Raw genomic sequence first — 21,906 nt, 5'->3', positions numbered from 1 at the left:
GGCTGTGACATGTGTCCCAGCTAGCTGCCCTCCCCCCTCCCCCCTCCCCGGTCCCAACACTCGCGCTTTTGTGTGACACAGAGCTCGTGTGAGAGTGCCAGGCCGAGCAGTGGACTGGGCGGGTATGTGCGGAATGCAGAGAGGGCATGGAGGAGTGGGGGGGGGGGAGGGGCGGTAGATGGGGGGGGGGGGGGTGAATACTGAGACCGGGGGGCATGACACAGCGCCCCCGGAGGCCGAATCGCACAGCCCGGGGCTAGGCGGGACACGCCGCCTCCCCGTCACGGATGTGCGAGAGCACCCCAAGCCCCGCCCCAGTCACATGCCTGACCTTAACCCCGCCCCCGCTGACCCAACCCCCCCCCCCCCCCACCGAGCCCTGGTTTTCGGATGCCAAGGCACAGTGGGCCCGCTGCCCCGCGAGCGTACGTCCCAGGAACGCTCTGTGACAGAGGGAGTAACGCGAACGCATCACGGGGTCAATAAATTATTCAGCGATTCTGAAGCCGCGGGGAACTGGACTCCAGCTCTACCACATGAAGCAACAGTAAGCAACTTGTTACAGTTCCAAACTTATTTGTGTACAAACTACTCATACAAATCTATGAGGCACACGGCAAAATAATTTAATCATTTATCATCAAACTTTATTGGGAGTTTTAAAACGATGGAGTGAGTGCTCGGTGATGCGACTTGTTTTCATTGGGTGTGGCAGCTCCTGCCAAATGCCTCGTCGGGGGTGCAGTCACCTCAGTGACAAGAGATGCGCAAATAAAAAACACAGATTGAGCAGGGCTCAAGGTTCAGCTTCATCTCATTTTATTACTGTTCTCACAGACTGAATCGCTCATAAAACAGATATATTACAGCAAAACAGGGTGACGGTCGACCGGTTAAGGTTTGGCCGAAATTCAATGCCCAATGGACAGTCCTTTCCAACGTCCCAAACTGATCAGGACCCAAAGCATCTTTCCCACTTCACATCCAAAAAAAAAAACTCCAGAAGAGTTGTGTGCTCACTGTTAGAATGGTTGATCGTCCAGTTCCACACTTGACGTGTCCAAGGACCATCAGAGAGCATGTGCAAGCACACACACACGCACGTGCTCACACACACACAAACACACAGGACAACACTCCACCATCCTCGAAGCTGCAATAAAAACCTTTCACATGGAACATGTGCAGACTGTACTCTCCTAAAAAAAAGAGAGTGTATTTTCATATCGATAAAATAATACAGTCCTAGAGCAAGCCGGGGGTGTGGCTCCCTCCCATGGCGGTTACTGTTTTTTGGCCTTCTTCTTCTTCTTGTCAGCCTTCGTGGCGTCTTCGTGAGCTTTTCGCTTGGCGGCCAGCTTGTTTGCCTGCAGGGGTGAAAGAGAGACTGGTTAATGAATAGAGAAGGTATTGAGCTTGACTGGGTTTGAACACACACTGACCACTTGAAGGTCATTTAGCCTCAAATGGCTATTTTATATTTTTAACGGTTTAGCGGTTTTTCCACTGCCGAGTATTTTTTACCCCATTGACAGTTACCGTCATTCAGTAGCAAGAAGGTAGTTTGAGCAGAACTGAAGATAAACCTGCTGTACACGACATCCCAAAAGGTTTCCCAAAAACCAACCAAAGTGGCCTCTTCTTAGTATTCCTCCACACAAATCTATGGAGTTTTTTTTTTTTTTTTTTAGCAGAGCCCCAAGAATTCCCCCCCCCACTGCTGTCGTACAGCTCCAAGGAGATTCAGGACCGAAAAGGCCAGACTTACCTCTCTGACCTTCCTCTTCTTGCCAAACATGATCTTGTCGTAAAGGTACTTCTCTTTCTTCTTCATCATCATGATGGCCAGACGTTTCTCCTCTGCCTTCTCCTCCTGCTCGGTCCGCATCCTGTTCTCCAACTTGGCCTTGCCTGGGGTCACCTTCACCGACAGAGCCTGCAATGACATCATCGTTTATCAGTGCACACGTTAAGAAAACCTGATTGGTTCATTTTCCCGCCAAGTGGCTCTGAGAAGCCGCCAAACTCCACCCACCTTGCCCTGAGACCTCTGCCTCTCCATCGCCTTCAGGTTCTTCTCATCAGCCAGCTCTTCATCATCCATCTCCTCTTCCTCCTCTCCTTCTTCCTCATCATCATCCTCGTCATCCTCTTCTTCTTCCTCATCATCTTCCTCCTCCTCTTCTCTTTCTGGAAGTGGATCAATTTTAGTTTTCAAACTATGCCCTCCACACCCCTGTCACTCAAAGCAAATCTTACAGGAATGAAGCACACTGAAGTATATCACAAGTATGAACTTTCTTGCCAATAAAAACACTTTTCACAGTAGCATAACTACAAAATGTTGTAGCACCTTGATCATAAACGCCAAGGGAGTCACCGCATTTAACTTTGCGGCAGTCATGCAGCAGAAGGCCGTACCCAATCATTTTTCACTCCCGATGACCACATGACTCCAGGAAGGGGTGGAGCTCGGGGGGGGGGGGGGGTCTTACCTGGCCGCTCCCCGCGCTGCAGGGCCATCAGTTTGAGCTTCTCCGGCGGGACGTAGTCCCCGTCCTTCTCCTCCACGAAGGGGGACAGGTGCGGGGGCAGCACCACGCCCGGGAAGTAGTCCACCACCGGCAGGAGCAGCTTGCCGTTGACCGAGTCGAACACCCACTGCGGCTGCACGTAATACCTGTGAGGATCAGAGCAGGTGTCCGTCACCCAAACCCTTCCCCCTTTCACAACAGAGCAGGTGTGCGACACCAAAAGCCTTCCCCCCTTTCACAACACAGCAGGTGTGCATCACGCAAAGCCTTCCCCCTTTCGCATCTCCATTGGGGGGTGGGGGGGGGTGTTTTACTGCAGGCCCGAGGGTAACGGCCGACCTCTAATACATTCATCCATCGAAATAACTCAAAGAGAAAACGTCCAAATTAAAGCTTAAAATAGTTATATAATTTGTAGTAAGTTCATTCGTCCTTCAGCGGTGGAAAGACTGGGTTCGTGGCAGAGAACAATGGCATGCGTGACTCCAGCCCCGCCCACAGGATACAGCGGGAGACGGGGGGCCTCCGAGCCCCGTACCCCTGAAAGAGGGCATTGTGGGTCCGTGCCGGCTCCGAGGGGGGGGGGGTCGGGGGTGCGGGGGGGGGGGGGGTTGGGAGAGAGAGAGCAGGAATGCTGGCGGGGAAAGGGTGCAGACTGTTCTTTCGGACATCTGGACAGAATACGGACAAGCGATGGCACCGAGGACGGACGGCTCCGACCACAACGTCCGAAGGCGAGACGTAAAACCGCTCTGACGAAAAGCCGCCGATAATTAGCCTTTAATTTCACAGAAGCGTAACTCTGAAAGTAACGTTCCGTTGCCGTTGTTTAAGGCCTTGACATCCCCGTTTGGACAGACGGCGGACATGTGTGTCTCTATGTTCCCATGGGGACGGTCCCTTGAGTCCTGTTCCCGCTCAGTACTCCCATACTGCTCTCCTACAGGCTGAGATGGGTTACGCTATGTAACGTAACGTAACGTAAAACAACATAACATAACGACGGGAACAACAACAATGCTCGCCATTTTCCTGACTAAATGTCACAGTCAAACAGAGACGGGGCCAAAGCGCCTCATTTCAATTAAGAGCAGGCTGGCCAGCAACGTTCTTTTAAAAATAGATATTTATAAATATATAAATGTGCGTTTTATAAACAATTCGTTCCGTCTGACATTCTGCTGAAATCTGTGGACCGCATGATAGTGGTCAGTCCCATTTTAATTCTGTCCATTTAAGAGATGAGCTGAAATTCTATTTGTTCATTGAGAAATCGCCACAGAACTGCAGTTCATTAGCTTTACCGACTGCACTGAAACGGAGCTGGCCCCAGACCGACAGACAGGGTCAAACCAGCCCCTCAGAAGCCCCATGAATGAACTACAACTGCTGTTGAACATGACTGGGTCTCACCTGTTGATGTACTGCTGGTCAGTGTTGGGTCTGTCAACAATCTGATGCGTGATGCTCTGATCTGTGACATCATAAGTACCTCCGATACAGAGGGACTTGTCCCAGGACACCTGTGCCCCAAAACACCTGGAGGAGACAGGTACATACACACAGTGCTTAAACCATTCATGACCAGCACAACAACCGTGGATGACATCATAGTCTAATGCCCTACTTAGAGAAGGGAGATTGCGGATAGACAGCATCAGCAAGCAGTTTGAACACGTTTCAGTTAGGAATTCAAACACGTTTCAGTTAGGAGTTTGAACGCGTTTCATTCAGGAGTCTGAACACGTTTCAGTTCAGAGTTTGAATGCGTTTCAGTTAGAAGTTTGAACGAGCTTCCAACGTGGGCTGACAGTGGCTGGAGTGGGTTTGATGTCTTGTAGTATGGTGTGACAGATGAGTCCTCTGACATCTTGGCTATACCACATTTCACGTTCCTGAGAGTAACGCTCTGTGACAGCAGGTCCCTCTGGATAACGTAATGTGATGTGATGTAATGTGATGTAACATGATGTAATGTACTGTAACGTAGTGTAATGTAATGTGATGTAATGTGATGTAACGTGATGTAATGTACTGTAATGTACTGTAATGTACTGTAATGTGATGTAATGTACTGTAACGTGATGTAATGTAATGGCAGCTGAAGTAAAGACCACTCTGTTTCCTCACCGCAGCACGAACGCCATTGGCTCTCTCGGCACCTCCCTGTTGAGGAAGAATTTGAGGCCTTCAAAGAGCTTCTTCTGAGCGTCCTGCTCTTTCTGCAGCTTCTCCCTGGCCTCCAGCACTTCTGCGTCCTCCTGGAGAGAGAGAGAGTGAGAGAGAGTGAGAGAGGGAGTGAGAGAGAGAGAGAGAGATGGAGAGAAAGAGAGAGATGGAGAAGGCAGAGGGAGGGAGAAAGAGAGAGGAAGAGGAGAGTGCGAGAGAGCGAGAAAGAGAAGAGAGGGAGGGAAAGAGAGGAGAGGGAGAGATAGGGAGGGAAGCAGAGGGAGGTAGAGGGATGGAGAGAGAGAGAGGGAGAAGGAAGAGGGAGGGAGAGAGAGAGAGGGAGAAGGAAGAGGGAGGGAGAGAGAGAGGAAGGGAGACAGAGAGGCGCATTCCAGCTGAGACTGGAGGGAATCCACCAGGGTTTCATCATTATGTTTTCAACACCTCAGCACAGAAGCCATGGAGATGCGCTCCCTCATACGACACCTCCTCTCTCACCGCTACGCGTTTGGGGAGAGAGAGGGAGCGCGGACTGCCCGGCGTTTCACACCCCCAGGCATGTTTACAAACTAACAATGACACTGCAGTTTCCCCGCTTTAAAACGCACCGAAGCGATCGGCGCTCCTTCGCAAACGACTGATTAATGAATCCTACATTAAAATATGGACTATGGACTAATATGGAATGCGTTTTGTGGTGCAGACTGTTAGCAGACCGTTTATAGTAAGACTGCCATTTGGGAATTCTGCAACAAGCCACTGTGGGATTTTTATGGCTATACATGCACACTGATTAACATCAAAACCCACTTTGTGAGCAAATAAAACACGAGCACTGGGATGAAAGATCGCCGTGCACCGCTTGCAAGGGACTGGATCCACTGTTAAAGGCACAGACGCTAGTCTGTGAGAGAACGCCTGAACGGTCTGAAATACGCCATCTAAAAACACGGATACGCGATATCCTCAAAGCAGACGATCCCCTCGGCTTTTTCACGGGCCCCCAAATCCCAGTTTAGGAACCCAGACAGGGATGAGGTCTTTTTGTACGCCAAACCCGGAAGTTTCTTCTGCTCTGGTTTTTCTGGCCAGATTTCCAGTGCCTTTTTTGGGGCCCGCAGAGATCTCGATTTCCTCACAAAATAAGGTCTGCTGCTTATGTTAACCGCCGACCTAATTTTCTGCAGAAATCGAGAACCCTGCAGGGGTTAAAAAAAAAAAAAGGCCAAGGAACCATCGCGGAAGAAACTTCCAGGTTGGCACACAAAACAACGTCATCACTGTAACACTAGATTGTGCTACACAGCTCAGATATTAAAGGGCTGTAATCTAGTATGTCGCAGAACAAAACGAGAATCTCTCTTAAACTTGCGTTAATCCCAGACCTTATTTCCTGGCGAAATAGAAATCCTTATGGGAGGAAAAAAAAAAAAAAAAAGCGTTGGAAATCTGCCGAGAGAACCCATGGGTCACAAATGCCACCTCACTTGCGGGTTTTAGGACTACAAAACGGTAACTTCCTGTTTTAATTCCCAGCCCCCCCCCCCCCCCCCAGGGAGAAATGCGACCGGGCTGCTCACCCCCTCCGCAGGGAACTGGTCCAGCTGTGCTTCCTCCTCCTCGGCCGTGGGGACGACTCGGGCGAGGCTAGCGCTTAGCGCCGCTAGTTTCTGAAAGGCAAGAGGGGGGGGTCACCAATCACATTCATATCAGGCCCCCCTAAACGGGGTCTGGAAGGCTCGAGGCCCAGACCTACCCACCCCAGCTTGATTCATCCACTCACGTCAACTCAAAGGGTAGATTTGAAAGAAGTCAGAGACACAACACAGCACAAGGTACAATGGCCCTCTCATTTATGCTCCCAGCCAGGACATGACCCTACAGGTGGCGCTGACCTGGGAGAACCTGAGGCAGTCACCCATTGGACGGCTGCTGTTTCTTTCCACCTTAAAACTCGCAACCAATTCTAACCTCTAAGGAGTGAGGTCACAAATATGCAATTAGAATGTTCTCAGCTGAACATTCTAATGCCGATGTCACAATCACTATTGGTAATTGCATGCAACAGAGTTCTAGAACACGGGACTTAGAAATGTGAAAAATCATTCCAAGAAAACCTACTCTTCAAAGGGTGACAATAAAGAATGTGCCCTCAGTACACTGAGACCGAACATGAAGACATTTGAACATCGCCGAGATGGCGGTACCTCGAGGTAGCTCTCCGAGTCCATGGCGTAGTCTTCCTCGAACTCGGCCTTCAGCTCCGCCTCGGCCTTGATGTCCAGCTGGAGGTGGAGGGAGTTTTGGGGTGAGGGGGTTTCACTGTTACATTAAGGCCATGGTACGATACTGCAGGGGGTCCCGTTCTCTTTGAATTTATGCCTCTTTCCCACCTGCACTCAGACCCCCCTCCCTGCACACTGCCCCCCCCCCACTAAAACCTTAAACCTTTAATCCCAAAAGTACAGCAGGTCAGGTGGCATGGCCACTGGACCACATGCTTTCTCTGACCTCCCCCTGACCCTCAATGCAAATATGGGCGTTCACAGACTCGCCTGACAAAAAACATTCGCTCTTATCGCACTCAGCCTGCAAAACCATTAAATATTAAATATTCAGATAATATCTGGTCGTTTCGAAAGCGGTTAATGAGGACAGAGCGATAGCGCCTGCAAGGTGAAAGGCTACCTTGGGGGGGGGGGGGGTAGAGCAGATTGGCTACTGTACCTTGGGGGGGTAGAGCAGATTGAGAGACTGGTAGAGACGGAAGTTGACGAAGCCCAGCAGTGTGGTGTAGAACTCCGTGAAGGTAGCCATTACTCTGTAGTCCACGTCTGTCGGGTGCTGGAAGAGGAAAGGGGGAACCTCGTCAAGATGGGGTGCCAGAACCTTTGTGACATCCAGTACCCACAACACCAAGACTACCCTTACACAACACACAGAGTACAAATCCATAGTGGTACAGTATCCAATAGTACTGTGCAGATAGAGGACTGACAGTGATGTTCGCGTCTGTGCAATTACACCCAGGGCTTGTGTCACGTTAAGTGACGTTAAGTGAACGTTCAGGTAACAGTTTTCGGTAACTGTTTTTTTTTCCCCCAATCCCATTGCATCTCCATTTCCACTGACACAGCTGCCAAAATAAATATAAATAAATATATCATTTTTTTTCATGACATCACAGACTGCTTGCATCAAAAAAAAAAAAAGTGTCAAAATGGCCATCTACAGCACTGCTTCATAAAACATTTTTTAAGGTGCTCGTTAGCTAGCCGCCACACGGCTGCTCGACTGAGAACGCGGTAAAGCCGGGTGACATCATTTCATTTTTTTTAATGTCGGGCTACTGCGCTAACCAAGCTCTCGGTGGATTTTCCAGCGCAAACGAGGCCGATCCTTATCTCTCGGTGCGGATGACGCTGTCGTTGCCGTTGCCCCTCAGTTTATGCTCAAGTCGCCTGCCGGATGCGGCCCGTGCGGTTTACAAAGCCCACGTTTCAATTACCTCGCTAGCGGTTGCTAACCTACACGTCGTAAATTCCGCTTATGAGTACGATCCGACTGTTTGCTCGCGCCGCCGTCAGCGACGTCAGAGTAGCGGGTCTTGCGACGGGACTTTCCCCCGCCATTTCCCAGGATCATAACGATCCTAACGAGGTTATTTTCCTCACGGTGTTGGGTCAGCGCCAAGCTATTCAGTCGTAATGCAGTGGTGACATTGCGCATTTCGTCATCCGTATAATGTGGGGTTTTTTTTTCTAAAACCCGGGGCGGGTGGTGATGGAGTGGGGGGGGGGGGGGGCTTCATGTAGAGACTGTTTATTAATAATAATACAACAGTCAAAAGGCCATTTACATCTCGTAGAATGACAACAGCACAACTGAAAAATAAATTCACTTTACCTGTGTATTATTATTTTTGGAAACAAAATCACAAATATAATGGGTTTTGCTTTAGGCTGGCTTTAATGCTTGTGAGGAGAGAGAAAAGGACCAAAATGAACTTTTTTTCTCTGTCATAACCAGTTCAGGAACATTATATGTTGCAGGAGGAACAAAAGTCAATGTTAAAATTCAAATTCTGCTCGAAAAATAGTTTTCAAGCCCTGATTACCCCATCAGAGGGCCATATGGACTAATAACATTCAGAACTTTTCGATAATAATGCTTCTCAAAACGATTATTTTTTATTTTTTTATTTGGCTTGTTCCACACGGGAAAGTGAGTTGAATTAAACATTAAGCATGACCACCTACTGATTTTTTTGAGATTAGGCATCTTTTGCTTGAGAAATGACTCCGGTTTACATCAAACGATGCTTTTGTTAAATCATGTTAACCATTAATACAGAAGCCCATGAACCCAGCAAGTACCTCAAACATGACATCGTCACACTACTATCTCCATGAAGTCAACTCTTTATCTTCAGCAAACAGAATTTCTGTGTCCGTTTCAGACAAAGGGATTGGACAAATCAATTTTCTGTCACAGGCTAACTGAGAAAAGGTGGACAGTAAACTCCGTAACCGATAAAACCTGCTAAAAACATTTGCTGTGACGAGACGAGTCCACAGACAACTCTCAAACAGTGACAGTTATAGTTTATACTTTGCCGATATAGACATTAATTGATACTTTTTAAAAGGCTGCCCCCCTCCCGCCACCTTCTGACCTCTTACCCCTTTCCCAACCATTCGGCTCTCTGAACAAGGGAAAATATATGAATGGTGGGTGTGCCTCCCTTGTTTGAGGAGAAAAAAAAAAGTTATTTGCAAGGGCAGTTCAGTGCATGTTTTAAAACTACCAACCCTCAGAAATATTTCACACAGCACAACGCACTATGTGTCGCACCAGCTCGGAGAGAAGAGGTCTGATGGAAAGGCTACTCGGAGTAGATTAATTCAGCACATGCCACAAAACCACAAAAGCAGTTTTCATGTGTGAGCAGCTGTCAAACAGTACTTACATTGTGGGCAAACTGATAGGGCACCAGCCATGTAATAGGCTGTCCAAGGACTTCTGCCTGGTAGTAAATCCCCTTGATGGACAGGAAAACCTGACAGGGAAACGGATAATGTTAAATGTACACATTGCTTAATGATCTGGTCCAATATGATTACAATGCAAATACAATCTCAAACGCAATGCAGGTGTAAATAACTGGCTGAAACTGGTAATGAATACTCGAGCTGTTCACTGTAAATAACATGGTCAAACAACCCTCTTACGACTGGTAGACAGAGTTTGCTCTTACCTTCCTCAGAGAACGGGATGTTATGATGTAGTTCATCCACTCCACAGATAGGCGGCGACACAGCTGGATGGTCTGCACGTGGCACTTCCCCGTACGGGCGAAGGTGGAGAACAAGAAGCACATGGAGAGGGAGTCGTCGATGTCGCGGAGGGCGTCGATGAACGTCGGGTACCTAGCGCGCACACACACGCACAGAGACGCAAACGCACGTCAGTTTAGCAATTCTGCAGAAAGCCACGACAATATGGACCGGGTGGCCACGCACATTAGCCCGTTATGGCGCAAGAGCGCAAATTAGCGATTAGAACGTTCCTGACTGAACATTCTGATGCTGATGTAGCAAATCACTACTGGTAACTTGAAAGCAGTGGAGTTCTAGAACACTGACTTCGAATCTCGAGTTCGTTGAGAAACAAGCACGAGGAACGAGAGCTCCCCCTGCTGTTCACGGGCGGTGCAGCGTCCGGCCTCACCTCTCCTTGATGATGTGATCCAGCTTGTAGCCAGGCTTGTTTTCCCTCAGTCTCTGTACGTTTGTCCATTCCGCTTTTCCGTAGGCCTTTCGCAGCTTACGCACAAACACCTACCACAGACAGGGCAGAAGCAAACTGTCACCGTCTGTCTGTGCCAAAACCAAGTCTGTCCACTCATTTCCCACTGTTCACCAGGGCTCAAGTTCATTCAAGCGTGCACTTTCTTTCTATTGGGCCTTGTACTGTGATGTCAGAGGGATCACTGGTCCAACCTGCTGCACAGCAGATTGTTTAAAAAAAAAAAAAAATACAGTACATAGTGATGCAAAGAGAGAAGAATAATTCCATACAATACTCTAATCAGAATCATCAAATGCCATCTCTGCGGTTACCAATTCTCTCCATTTTCAATTCATGATGCACTGTTAAGTAAATTATATGAAATCCCCTGAATTCCTGCAGTAATACATTTAAATGTATCAGCGTGTCTACTTTCACACCAACAGGGCCCTACAGCGCTCCTATTTCAAGACCATTTGTTCCTGAAAACCGATGTGTGCTAACTGGAAAAATTATTTAGGAGTTCATCAACTAACTGGGATGCATTGTGCTCCTTGGATAAAAATACTGGTCACTAGGACATGCTATTCCAGACCAGATTAATCTATGGAGAGTGTGTGGTAGCAATTGCACCAGAAAACAACAGAAATAAAAAGCATTTCAAAATGAGCATAACGGAGTTGATTTAACTGCAATTACAGTATAAATTGAATTAGGCAAACTGTACTGGGCACTATGTTATATTTATGAAAACAGGAACAATGTGTGTTTTTCTAATGACTTGGAAATTCAATTAAATGTGCAGATTAAATGTGCTTTGAAAAAGATCTGCTCTCTGGGTAAGGGTTCCTAGCTTCCGTCTACTTAAGACTGAAAGAGATATGCAATGAGATGCAGAGTGAGACAGATTTTTTCCATGCCTTGTACTGTCTGAACTTCCCGACGATTGGCTCGTGTAGAAGGAAGCGGATGTCTTTGAGCAAGTAGAAGGTGCGTGGAGCGGTGGATCCCTTGTTGACCACCTTCTTGTGTTTCGGTTCGTGGGGGTAAATTCCTTTCAAAATGCAGAGGCGTCTGCAGACAGGAGAGCATATTTAACAAGGGAAAATACACTGCATTTTAGCGACTCGTAGAAGGACTTTTGTGTCGATATACAGTACACCGAGAACACATTTCACAAATTGAACGGTGGTCGAATTCGCCTTTCAATACACCAGTAAAGAATAAAGTAAACCAACGGGGGCGTTCTTACCTGAAATCGGCTAAACTCAGTTGTAGCTTCTTGCGAGCTTTGTTCCTGGTGATGTAGTTAGCAGCGGATCCCCTCTCATACTTGTTGGGGGAGAATAGACAATTTAACGTAAGATGGACAGCTCAGTAGTGCTGCACATAGTTGGCCACAATAGCAGGGAGTGACAATATTGAACCTGAGAGTTTCATAGCTTCATTTTTGAAAGCTTTCTGAAAAAACTTGTCACAGTGGAATATCCTTGCTGATAATGTCGCTGAGATTGCTCCGCGGTAGCTAACTGTTAGCTGTCCAGCTTGCCCGATCTGGCGATTTAACGTCAGCTAGGCAGCTAGCTAGCTAAGTACACTTTGCAAATTATCGACGCATCGTTAGCTTTACAAAACGTATATATGGCGCTCGTATCAACGTCAAACGTTAAGGTGTACAGAAATACAACTAGTTAGACAGAATAATTACATAATCCAAGAAAAAACTACCGTGTTTAGCTGTTAGCTAAATAAATAGCACCCCATCCTCTAGCTAGCTGTACTGGCCTATCGTTCGACAAATTAGTTCAACTTCGGACTGGTTACACTACTGCTAGCTACATCTTGTTCCTCGTATGTATTAAATATTTATCAACATTTACCTTCTTCTTCTGAAGACCTCCCATTGTTATTTTGGTTAAACTCTTAAGATATTTCACGAAACCGCACACATATACGAGTAACACTGCCCTACCAACACATAGCTATCACAGGCTGACACACGTGTAGAAGTATGCTTCAAGGACCTATGGCAGTAACAGGCTGTCCGTGGATATGCCTGGGGAGGAAAATCATGAAAGATGATTTTGGATTATATCAGAAAATTACAAGACGTTCTCGGGATATTGTTTAAATATACTATTTAAATCAGCATAACTAAAACAATATTAAACGGCAATCTGGTCAAATTTGAACTTTCGTTCAAGATTTGCATTTTGCAATAATAATATAATTTTCACCAGGGATGGTGCTAACGAGGAATGGAGAAAAAGTGATTTTTTTCCCAGTTAATTTATTTAGGCACTTATGTATTTTGTTGAAATTTAACCCTAGCATAATAATGTGAATCCACAATACTTGATGTTTTGCAGACATGGATTTTGTAGAGATTCAATTCCATTTTTGTGGTGGTAAATGTCATATTGTACTGTTATGCACAAGGGATGAGTCACAGACGATAGCTGTATTCTGAACTACAAATACAAAGACCACAAAGAGCTCAGCAACTTTAAGCAAACTAAAATATTAATGTGCCATCGACGACACAGAAGCCACACTGCAAGGCAATGAGCAATTAGAGTGCGAAACGGTTGTTGAATGCAAACCACACCGTAAAAAAAGCGCAGCAACTCGTAATTTGTTGGTGTGTGCAAGGGGAAATGTAAAATGATGCACATTCCTCGTTAATGATGTTTGTTGTGGACGCTTCCTCTTCAGCCAGTCTGAATTCAGGCTGCGCATATTCTGGTCTTCGTAATGTCTTTCTTATACAGCGCGTACAGTCTGTACATTCCTAGGGTCGTCAACCTGAAAGGCACGCAGACGGGATGTGTATAAAGACCTTTCATCGAACTGGTGAGACTACACTGATTTGGACCACCTCCACTTCTGAAGTAGCATCACGGTAGCATCACACCAGAGGGAAGTCCTATCAACATGCAAATCTAGACTCACAAGACAGGGCACAGTCGGAGACGCTCAGTCGGTGAGTGAACAGTGACTTCAGGAAAGAGGAGGCTCGGATCATCAGCAAAACGGCTAAATATCTTTAAAAACACAATGGGATTTCAAATTTGCCTCACCGAATTTTTTCTTGGCTTCTGCAACTATGAGACGCCAATGAAAATAGTTGTTAAAAACACAACCCTTGGAATCATTTATAGAGGGGTACAGTTTCTGGTGATGACTTATTTCTTATGGTAAGTATTTTTCTTTCTTAGTGGTTTCTCTCGCCATGGACTAATTGTTCCAGTGTATTTTGAAAGCTTTTTTTCTTTTCTTTTTTATTTAAATTTAGTTTTTATTTTATCTCATCAAAACCCAAATTCTGTTATGTATTTGTTCTGATGATCATATTTTATTGTCTTGTCTGCGGAAAAATCTTTTATCACTAACCTGTGGTTAGTGCAGTCAACCATTTGTCATTTATAACCATGAAAACGGGCACTGAAATGTATGCCATTTCCTCGACTCATGTTGTATAGTATACTTAAAGTTCCCCGCTGAGTGATGAATTGGATGTTTTCTGTGATACACATATCAAATCAGTCATCACAAGTGCAGCATACAAAAGGAACATGAAATAGATTATGTATCTGATAATTCAGCTTTGAATGGTGAGGGAAATTAGAAATTGTGTCAAATAATTGGACCCCCGAACTGTACATACAATAACAGAGAACAGTTTGTGCATTTATAGTAGATAGTAGTGTGCTGTATAAATTTAGTGCAATGTATGTATATATGGTCTGTAAATAAAGACTGAAAGGCAATAAAACCTTATTGCAAACTTTATTACGACAGTTCTTAATTGACTACTAGAAACTGAAAGAGCTTTGCAAAACAGGCGAATTTTCAAAAACTGTCATATAATCCCGTAATAAAAATATTGTAGTTTTCCCCATGAAAGCGAGCATTGGTTTTTTCATTTGTTTACTAAGACCTGCATGCCGGTGTGCATCTTCTGTAACTGTCCTTGCCATGTCTACTGTGTGTACGGGCAATACCACTCTCCATCTTTACTCTATGTAAATGACAATGAATAAGTGCCCTATTTGTGGCTTTTACTGGCCATAATGCTGTAACAAAAAACCTGATTGCTTGCTGTTAATATGATTGTATTTTCTAATCATACAGTCCTTCAGTCTAGCAGTTATGGGCCAATTAGGCTGTAGTATGGCTTCTCTGGTTCTTTGGTTTTTGTTCAAACGATTTGATTCTTCAAGCCTTCCTGGTCATACATCTGCAAATGTCTTAGTAGAATCAAAGAAAATATATCTTCCTCAACTGGGGTGGGTAATGGGTTCTAATTTGGTAAAATAAATAAATAAATTAAAATAAGAAGCTAGACATCAGAACACTTCCTCCATGAATAGCCATAATACATCCTGAGGTAATTTATACTGCAGAATATCACTTTGAGATGTAACTGTAGCTCTATCTGAAAATCAAATTAATTTATCCTTAGATGTATTTTAGTAGCCCCTGAGGCTCCTCTCACTTTAGACAATGAACCACTCATCGTCACTCAAAAGTGTGTTTGGTGTAGTACAATAGTGTGGGAACTGTGCTGTGTAAATCAGAGGTTACTGGTTCAATTCCATTTGCTGGGGGGCACTGCCATTGTACCCTTGTGCAAGATACCTAACCACTTAAAGCCGTATAAATGGATTGTATGTAAAAAAAAAAAAAAATTTTTTTAAAGAATCTGTGTAATTTGCTGTGGTTAAAGTATCTACTAAATTCCAAAGTGTAGCATGAATGTATCGATGTGAAATTAAATCACAGCAGGACCCAGGTCTGATGAGAGTGTGTGTGTGTGCGTGTGTGTGTGTGCGTGCGTGCGTGCGTGTGTTTGTGTGTGTGTGTGCGCGTGTGTAAAATTCCCCGGCAGGTATGTCTTCATTAGCCAGAAGGCCTACCAAGAGATTGAGACCCGGCCTGAGAGCTCAGTCTACACCGAGATGAGGGGTGTAGGACTGCTGAATGACTCAGTGAAGGATGAGGTGGAGTACGTCAGACCATCAGAGGTAAGAGGAGAGTCTGTGAGATGGGTTCTTAAAACAGATTACGTTTTTTTTAAAAGTAAATCAGATCAAGTAATAACAACATAGCACAATTGCAGTTAAAATACTAATGATGGCAATACTTCAGTATGCTGTATGTTGTGTGACATGCCTTACATGGACCGAATCGTATATTTGGTCTATGGTCTATTACACAGGTTTTTAATGCACTGTATCAAATTCAGGTTGGGTTAACCTTTGTGGAATTTAGGCTGACAGTGTTGCACAGGGATTGTCGACGACCGTGCAGAATGAGATCACTTCCTTTCCCCCTCTCTAACCTTCCTTGCAGGGTGGTGATGTCATCAGCGCCATCCTACGCAGAGAGGTGACGCACGACCAGGTACAGGGGGTGTGCCCAGAGGTGAGAGCCCCACATAGGAACCTGCAAAGGGTCCACACCCAGACACCCATCTACACCACCCGGGACTGGCCTGGTTCTGCTGGGCCACAGCCAAACTCCCTTCAAAACTCTTATCTTTCGTAGGGCTAGAGGATGTGTTGAACAGGATCAAATCAAGGCATTCATTGGTTGTGTTGTATATTAAATGGCTCTTGTAGAACGCCATGAAAAAGGTTCTGTCTTTCCTCTAGGACAGGGAAACCGGTCTTCTTCGTACGGAAGGATTTAAGAAAAAATAAGGAAATGATGATTGACAAGGCGTACAGGAATTCTCACAGTATTCCCAGGGATTCAGAGGAATTCCGAAGTCCGCTGTTGAATAAGGAAATGATTGACAAGGCGGACAGGAGTTCTCACAGTATTCCCAGGGATTCAGAGGAATTCTGAAGTCTGCTGCTGGCCCATGCCCCATGGAGCTCATTTTTACTCTTTTCTTTTTTCAGGATATATCTCTTCCCAGTGCCAGATGTGGCAAGGACTCCGACTGCGTTGCAGGAGAGGTTGACTTCGACGGCAACGGTAGGAGCGCTGGATCGTAAAGAAATGCTGGACAACAGGACACTAACTGGAGAACTTACTTGATTCTTCAGCTGATTCAAAAGAGCACTAGTGTGAACAGATACACAGAGTGTATAATGTGAAATTGTATGTGGAAAATTTAAGAATAGTACCATAAAATAAGATTAACAGAAACAAATAAGAACTTCTTAGTGCAAAAATTAAGGTTTTTTTTTGTGTTCGGGTGTGGTGACCTCGGTTTTGTGTGTTCCTGTAGGCCCGAGAACGGGGCGCTGCGTGCCCTATTACAACCAGTCCATCCGCAAGACCTGTGAGATCAAGTCCTGGTGTCCCATCGAGAAATTTGCAGCTGTCCGGTACAGGAGCTGACAGAGAGGCGCTCGGTTGCTTGTGCATTAAACCATCTGTGGTCCAATCACATGACACCGTCAACCAATCCAGAGCACTTTCAGAGGCACTGTGGATTAATCAGACCTGTAAATGAACGGCCATTTTGTGTACTGCAACAAGAAGATAAGAGGAGGCTACTTAAATAGAATGTCACTTATATCAGTTTCACCAATTAGGAAATTCATGTTGCCGCTAGATGTAGATGCAAATAAACATGATGAAATAATTGCGTGGTTTACATACGCATGAAATACAAATGATATACATAGCACTTAAAGTCACAAACACTAAAGTACTCACCACCTAATAAGCCGCTAAACAGTTAATCTCTTACAGGGAGCCGCCGCTGCTGGTAGCTGAGAACTTCACCGTCTTCATCAAGAACTCCATCCACTTTCCCAAATTCAAAGTGCTGAGGTCTGAAGCTGCTCTTCCACAAAAGAGGAAAACTTAGGATTGTACTCTGGAAGCGTATTAGCAGACAACCTTATAGTCACAATGTGAAATTCATCAAATTTTGTGTCAAACAATTCATTTGAATGGGCAGTTCAAAATGGCCCCCAATGAAGGGTGTCCTAAGACACTCATCAGGCCCATAGCAGTTATAAGGTAGATTTATAAATGTCTGGTAAAACCAATCAAACTCTTTACCTTGGTCTATTGTCATACAGAATAACTTTTAAGAACACTTTCATAGACTGAAATATGCAAAATATGGGTAGAGGCAGGTATCATTGCTTTGGTAATGGTAGTTTCCTGTGAAACATATAGTTGAGAGTTGGTTGAAATTTGGTATGCAGAATGAATTGCAGGAACTGTGCATTTTTAAGAAATATTCTTCAGTTTATTACGTGTGTATGTGAGCAACCTGTCTGTACAATGACTGAGAAATGCCAAGGGACTAATGTGTACTTTTTTCCCCACAGAACAAACCTCCTGAAGAAGAGGAGATATTTGAACAAGTGTACCTACGATGAGAAGCATCTCGACTGTCCTAACTTCCGGCTAGGATACATTGCGGACCAGTCCGGGGTAAAATTCAGTGAACTGTGCGACACGGTACGCCTCCTCTCTGCTACGTTCTTCGCCAACCAGCCAGAACACATTATTACATGAAGCCACAGCAGTATATTGAGGCCACTGCAAAAAAATCATTTTTAAGAAATCAATTTGAAATTTGATACAAATGTACCTGGTTAAAATTTCAGCCCCCCGATGACAATTGAATATTACAAACCCATTTCAAAATAGCAGGATCAATTCAAATGGTCTTAAAATGACCACACTTATTTTACAAAAGCTCTACAGCGGCATTTCTAGCAATTTCCGACTGAAACGTTACATACGTATTTTCCACGGTGCCCCCCACCAGGGAGGGATCATCGGCGTCTTCATCAACTGGAAATGCGACTTCGACCTGGACCCGTCCGAATGCAAGCCCATCTACTCTTTCCGACGGCTCAACGTGTACAAGAACTCTCCGGACTCCGGCTACAATTACATGTAAGCCCGTTCGCACTCCAAGGTTCTGTCGTGACTCGCTGACACTTGGTTGGGGTATGTTTACACTGGCAGTACCTGGAAAATTTCAGTTGGGAAGTTTACGCAAGGCATCGTACCAGACAACATTAGACATGTACTGCTACACTGCTCAAAAGTAGGCAGAAGGGTTTTGTTTGGCATACATTGGTGTGTCCACCTTCTCCAACAAGACGTGATTAAATCCTACCAGTCCACCCTGCTGAAGATTTCAGCTTAAACCAGCGGGTCAAAAAATTTGGTTGGGTTGGTTTACAGCAGGGATATCAAACTCCAGTACAGGAGTGCTTATTTGAAGCCTGTGATTGGCTAAGGAATCCTCACCCCTCATTCCCAAGGCTTCAATTGGCTGCCAATTGAAAGGACCAGAGTTTGAGATCCCTGGTTTCGACCTGGTTTTAATTGCTCTGTTTTTAAACCGGTTCCCTAAGGTATGCCAAGTTTTATAGCAGGGATGGACAAGAGTCTCGGACCCTTATCAGAGCGTATGGGATTCGCCTGGATATCATTGTCCATGGAGAGGTAGGCAGTTCCTCCTACAGCAACACCGAATATGAGCACTCAAAGCAGGATTTAGCCCTATTCTGATGGGATATGTTTTAGCCCAGGAGGTTCAGTAAAGTATTTTTTACTTGTGTGTGGGTAATTCCAGAGGAGAATTCTGATGGGATAAATAAAATCCATAGTAACCCCATCCCGAATTATAGACCTTTTCCCAGATGTTAGATATTGAAACTTCCGATAGCAAAAAAAAAAAAAAAAGAAAAGACTGGCACATTTTGCAGCAATGTACAAGACATGGCTTCCTAAAAAAGAAAACTTCAAAAGAGTCTCCTCTAAGCACTCCATTGCTATGCTACACATGGGGACACGTGCGTCAAAAATAATTTACATTCTTAAATCACTGAGATGTCTATTCACACGGGACTAGAATTACCAGAGGACCTTGGCTACCTACTTCCCCTCCCCCAGTAAACAGTAGGTAATTCAGTCTGGGAAATTAACTTTGCAGCCAGGAAAAAATGACTGACATGCCATAAAATCACAGGAGTAATAATTTCAATTACAGGTCATCTTCGAGTAAAACTAGTCCTGTCAGAATATGGCTTCAGACACTTTCTTTTCCTGAGGGGGGGGGCAAGGGGGCATTGTAATGGTTACGGAACTAAGCTCGTAGCCAAAAAGCTGTGGAGGTGGTTGCCACCTCAGGCATTGGCCATGGCACTCTTGACCAGGGTACTTAGCCTTGAAGTGCCTCAGTAAAGATCCAGCGGCTTAAATGGATTATATGCACGGATGTAATCTGCGCAAATCGCTCCGGATAAAATCGCCAGCTAGATGCTGAAATGAAAAGGAAGTGTTACTTCCAAACTGCGCAGGATGGCAGCATAGATGTCGGTGTAGGTATAATCCTTCTCTCCCTGCAGAGGATCAAGCCATGTAGCTAGGGTACCCGTACATATACAGATAAATACAATGGGCCTCAACAATGGGCCTCACTCAGGAAACGTGTACAATCACATCTGATCGTAAACTGTGTGTAAGAACATTTCCATGAACAATTCGGAATTCATTATTTTCTTATCTGTATTTGTTCATAGTTGTTTCCTCATGCTAATGATATGAACAGGATAGCACGTAAAATTTACAGTCAGCATTCATCACCTGGGATATGCACAAAAAACAAATGTTCCAGAATACTGACTTGTGGTCCATTGCAGGCTGGGAAATTTGCTATCATTCCGACCATCATCAACATGGTGGCAGCCATATCATCCGTGGGAATTGTAAGTTATCAAGTTTTGCCCGATATGATGTATGAATTTGCCAACAACTTGAAATTTGAGCTTGCCGTATTTTCACTCCTTCTTTCCATGTGTTTTTTGTTTATAGTGCTCTATGATTTGTGACTGGGTCCTGCTGACCTTCATTGACAAGAATGAGATCTACAGTCAGAAGATGTTTGATGAAGTAAGTGGCATCATTTCAAATGTATTAGCTGGTTAACTTTATTCTCGAATACTGCCTATTGAATCATATGAGTATTTTGCTTTTAAAATGCTTATAAAAAGAAGCATACACTTGAATCCTTTTTTTTTGTTAACCTATAATTGTAGTTTACCAACTTTATACTATGTGTTCCGGTCCTGATATTATGATCTACAAAACAGAACGATACTTTTGCTGGATTGAGTAAAGGAAATGGTATGCCATCACACAATTCCACCAAGTTATTTTAAGTTTGAATCATGGTTTGCTGCCACTAGTCCATTTTTATTTGAAGGAGTAAAGGTTACACACCTTGTCCAGGGGTACAGCATAGAAGATATGGCCAAGGTCACTCATTCCTGGGATACAGCAAACAATGACATACACCCATGATGACAAAAACACTTAGATTGAGCAATTTTTAAGATGCTGCCTTTTGTGGATAAACTGAGTAATTTGGCGTTGATCTCTGTTCTCTGAGATTTCTCAAGACAAAATCGAGGGGACCATTCCGACGACGGCGACCGAGCTCACCATCACGACCTATGGCTCCACCCATTCGGACCTGTCTGATGGCGTGCCACTTTGACCCCGCCCCACCCCACCACCCCCCACACAGAGATCTGAGGCAAGAGGCGGGGGCACTCCAAACAGTGGGAGAGGGCACGGACAGTACTGCGTTTGTCACTGGAGTTTACGTCACCATGCTGGTTCCACGGAAGTGGGCAACAGGGGCATTATGAAGCCTTCAGACGTGTGACTCTGCGGGGTGGGGTGGGGGGGGGGGGTAAATCTAGCCCCTGAGGGGCCAGAGAACAGAAAGCCCACTTCAAGTGCTCACTTTGGATAAATATCCCCCCCTTAAGGCAGTGCTGTGTGACTAACCGAGAGGCTGAAGGAAGCCTTACAGAAGCCTTTATTGCATCTGCAAAAAAAAAATACATGCAAACCGTTTCAAACAGTTCCCCGTGCTGCAAGGCCATTTAAAATGTCAATCCTTAATTTTTCAGTTTGGGTGGGTTTGACGACATCTTTGGTGACTGGCGGTCACAAGTTTGTTTTCATGCTCCAAATCCCAGAGTTCCTTTTGAAATGAAGCTATACCCCCCCCCCTCCCCAAACAAAGTGGCATGGTTTGCTTTTGGGTGTACTGTAACGCTTTCAGTGTTTAATTTACTTAGAAGATAATCCAGTGCTAGTGTATTTTGGAGAACAAAGACTGTCTAAAGATGGTCAGCAATGCTGTCCGACATGGTAATATTGAGCAACTTTTCAAACTTCATTTTTAAAAAGTGTCAACAGGAAGTGGTTACATTAGATACATTTTACTGTTAGAGACATCGACCACAACAAATAAGGGAGCCAACATTGGGTGTCACTGTAAGTATGATGCAAGCAGATGCCACAACTGGAGGGGGTTAGCCATTATCTTGATTAGTGAAATATAAACCCATCAAACATCTTTTACTTAAAGTAGTTAGAAAAACATCAAGTCTGCTGCAATGGCCTA

At 45.0% G+C, this 21,906-nt stretch overlaps 2 protein-coding genes across 2 annotated transcripts; one reads left to right on the top strand and one right to left on the bottom strand.

Moving 5' to 3' along the window:
- Nucleotides 1-796: 796 nt before the first annotated feature.
- Nucleotides 797-12,536, bottom strand: pes (pescadillo). The gene is made up of 15 exons (XM_035380137.1): nt 12,374-12,536; nt 11,746-11,825; nt 11,414-11,567; nt 10,434-10,543; nt 9,961-10,132; nt 9,673-9,762; nt 7,431-7,547; nt 6,911-6,988; nt 6,284-6,373; nt 4,665-4,795; nt 3,948-4,073; nt 2,496-2,680; nt 2,036-2,190; nt 1,769-1,936; nt 797-1,367 (listed from the first exon to the last, which is right to left on the bottom strand). The coding sequence occupies exons 1-15, from the start codon at nt 12,395-12,397 to the stop codon at nt 1,284-1,286; spliced, it is 1,764 nt and encodes a 587-aa protein (XP_035236028.1). The 5' UTR covers nt 12,398-12,536; the 3' UTR covers nt 797-1,283.
- Nucleotides 12,537-12,620: 84 nt separating this feature from the next.
- p2rx2 (purinergic receptor P2X, ligand-gated ion channel, 2) lies at nt 12,621-21,509 on the top strand. Its single transcript, XM_035380138.1, has 12 exons — nt 12,621-13,690; nt 15,385-15,520; nt 15,849-15,920; nt 16,403-16,478; nt 16,735-16,834; nt 17,205-17,285; nt 17,795-17,927; nt 18,241-18,371; nt 18,839-18,929; nt 20,129-20,194; nt 20,301-20,378; nt 20,878-21,509. The coding sequence occupies exons 1-12, from the start codon at nt 13,551-13,553 to the stop codon at nt 20,983-20,985; spliced, it is 1,212 nt and encodes a 403-aa protein (XP_035236029.1). The 5' UTR covers nt 12,621-13,550; the 3' UTR covers nt 20,986-21,509.
- Nucleotides 21,510-21,906: the final 397 nt, after the last annotated feature.

The sequence above is a fragment of the Anguilla anguilla genome, chromosome 10 (genome assembly GCF_013347855.1).
Source record: "Anguilla anguilla isolate fAngAng1 chromosome 10, fAngAng1.pri, whole genome shotgun sequence".
In the NCBI taxonomy this organism is placed as follows: Eukaryota; Metazoa; Chordata; class Actinopteri; order Anguilliformes; family Anguillidae; genus Anguilla; species Anguilla anguilla.
Note: the sequence above shows the minus strand (reverse complement) of the source record. Positions and strands in the feature narration are given on the sequence as shown.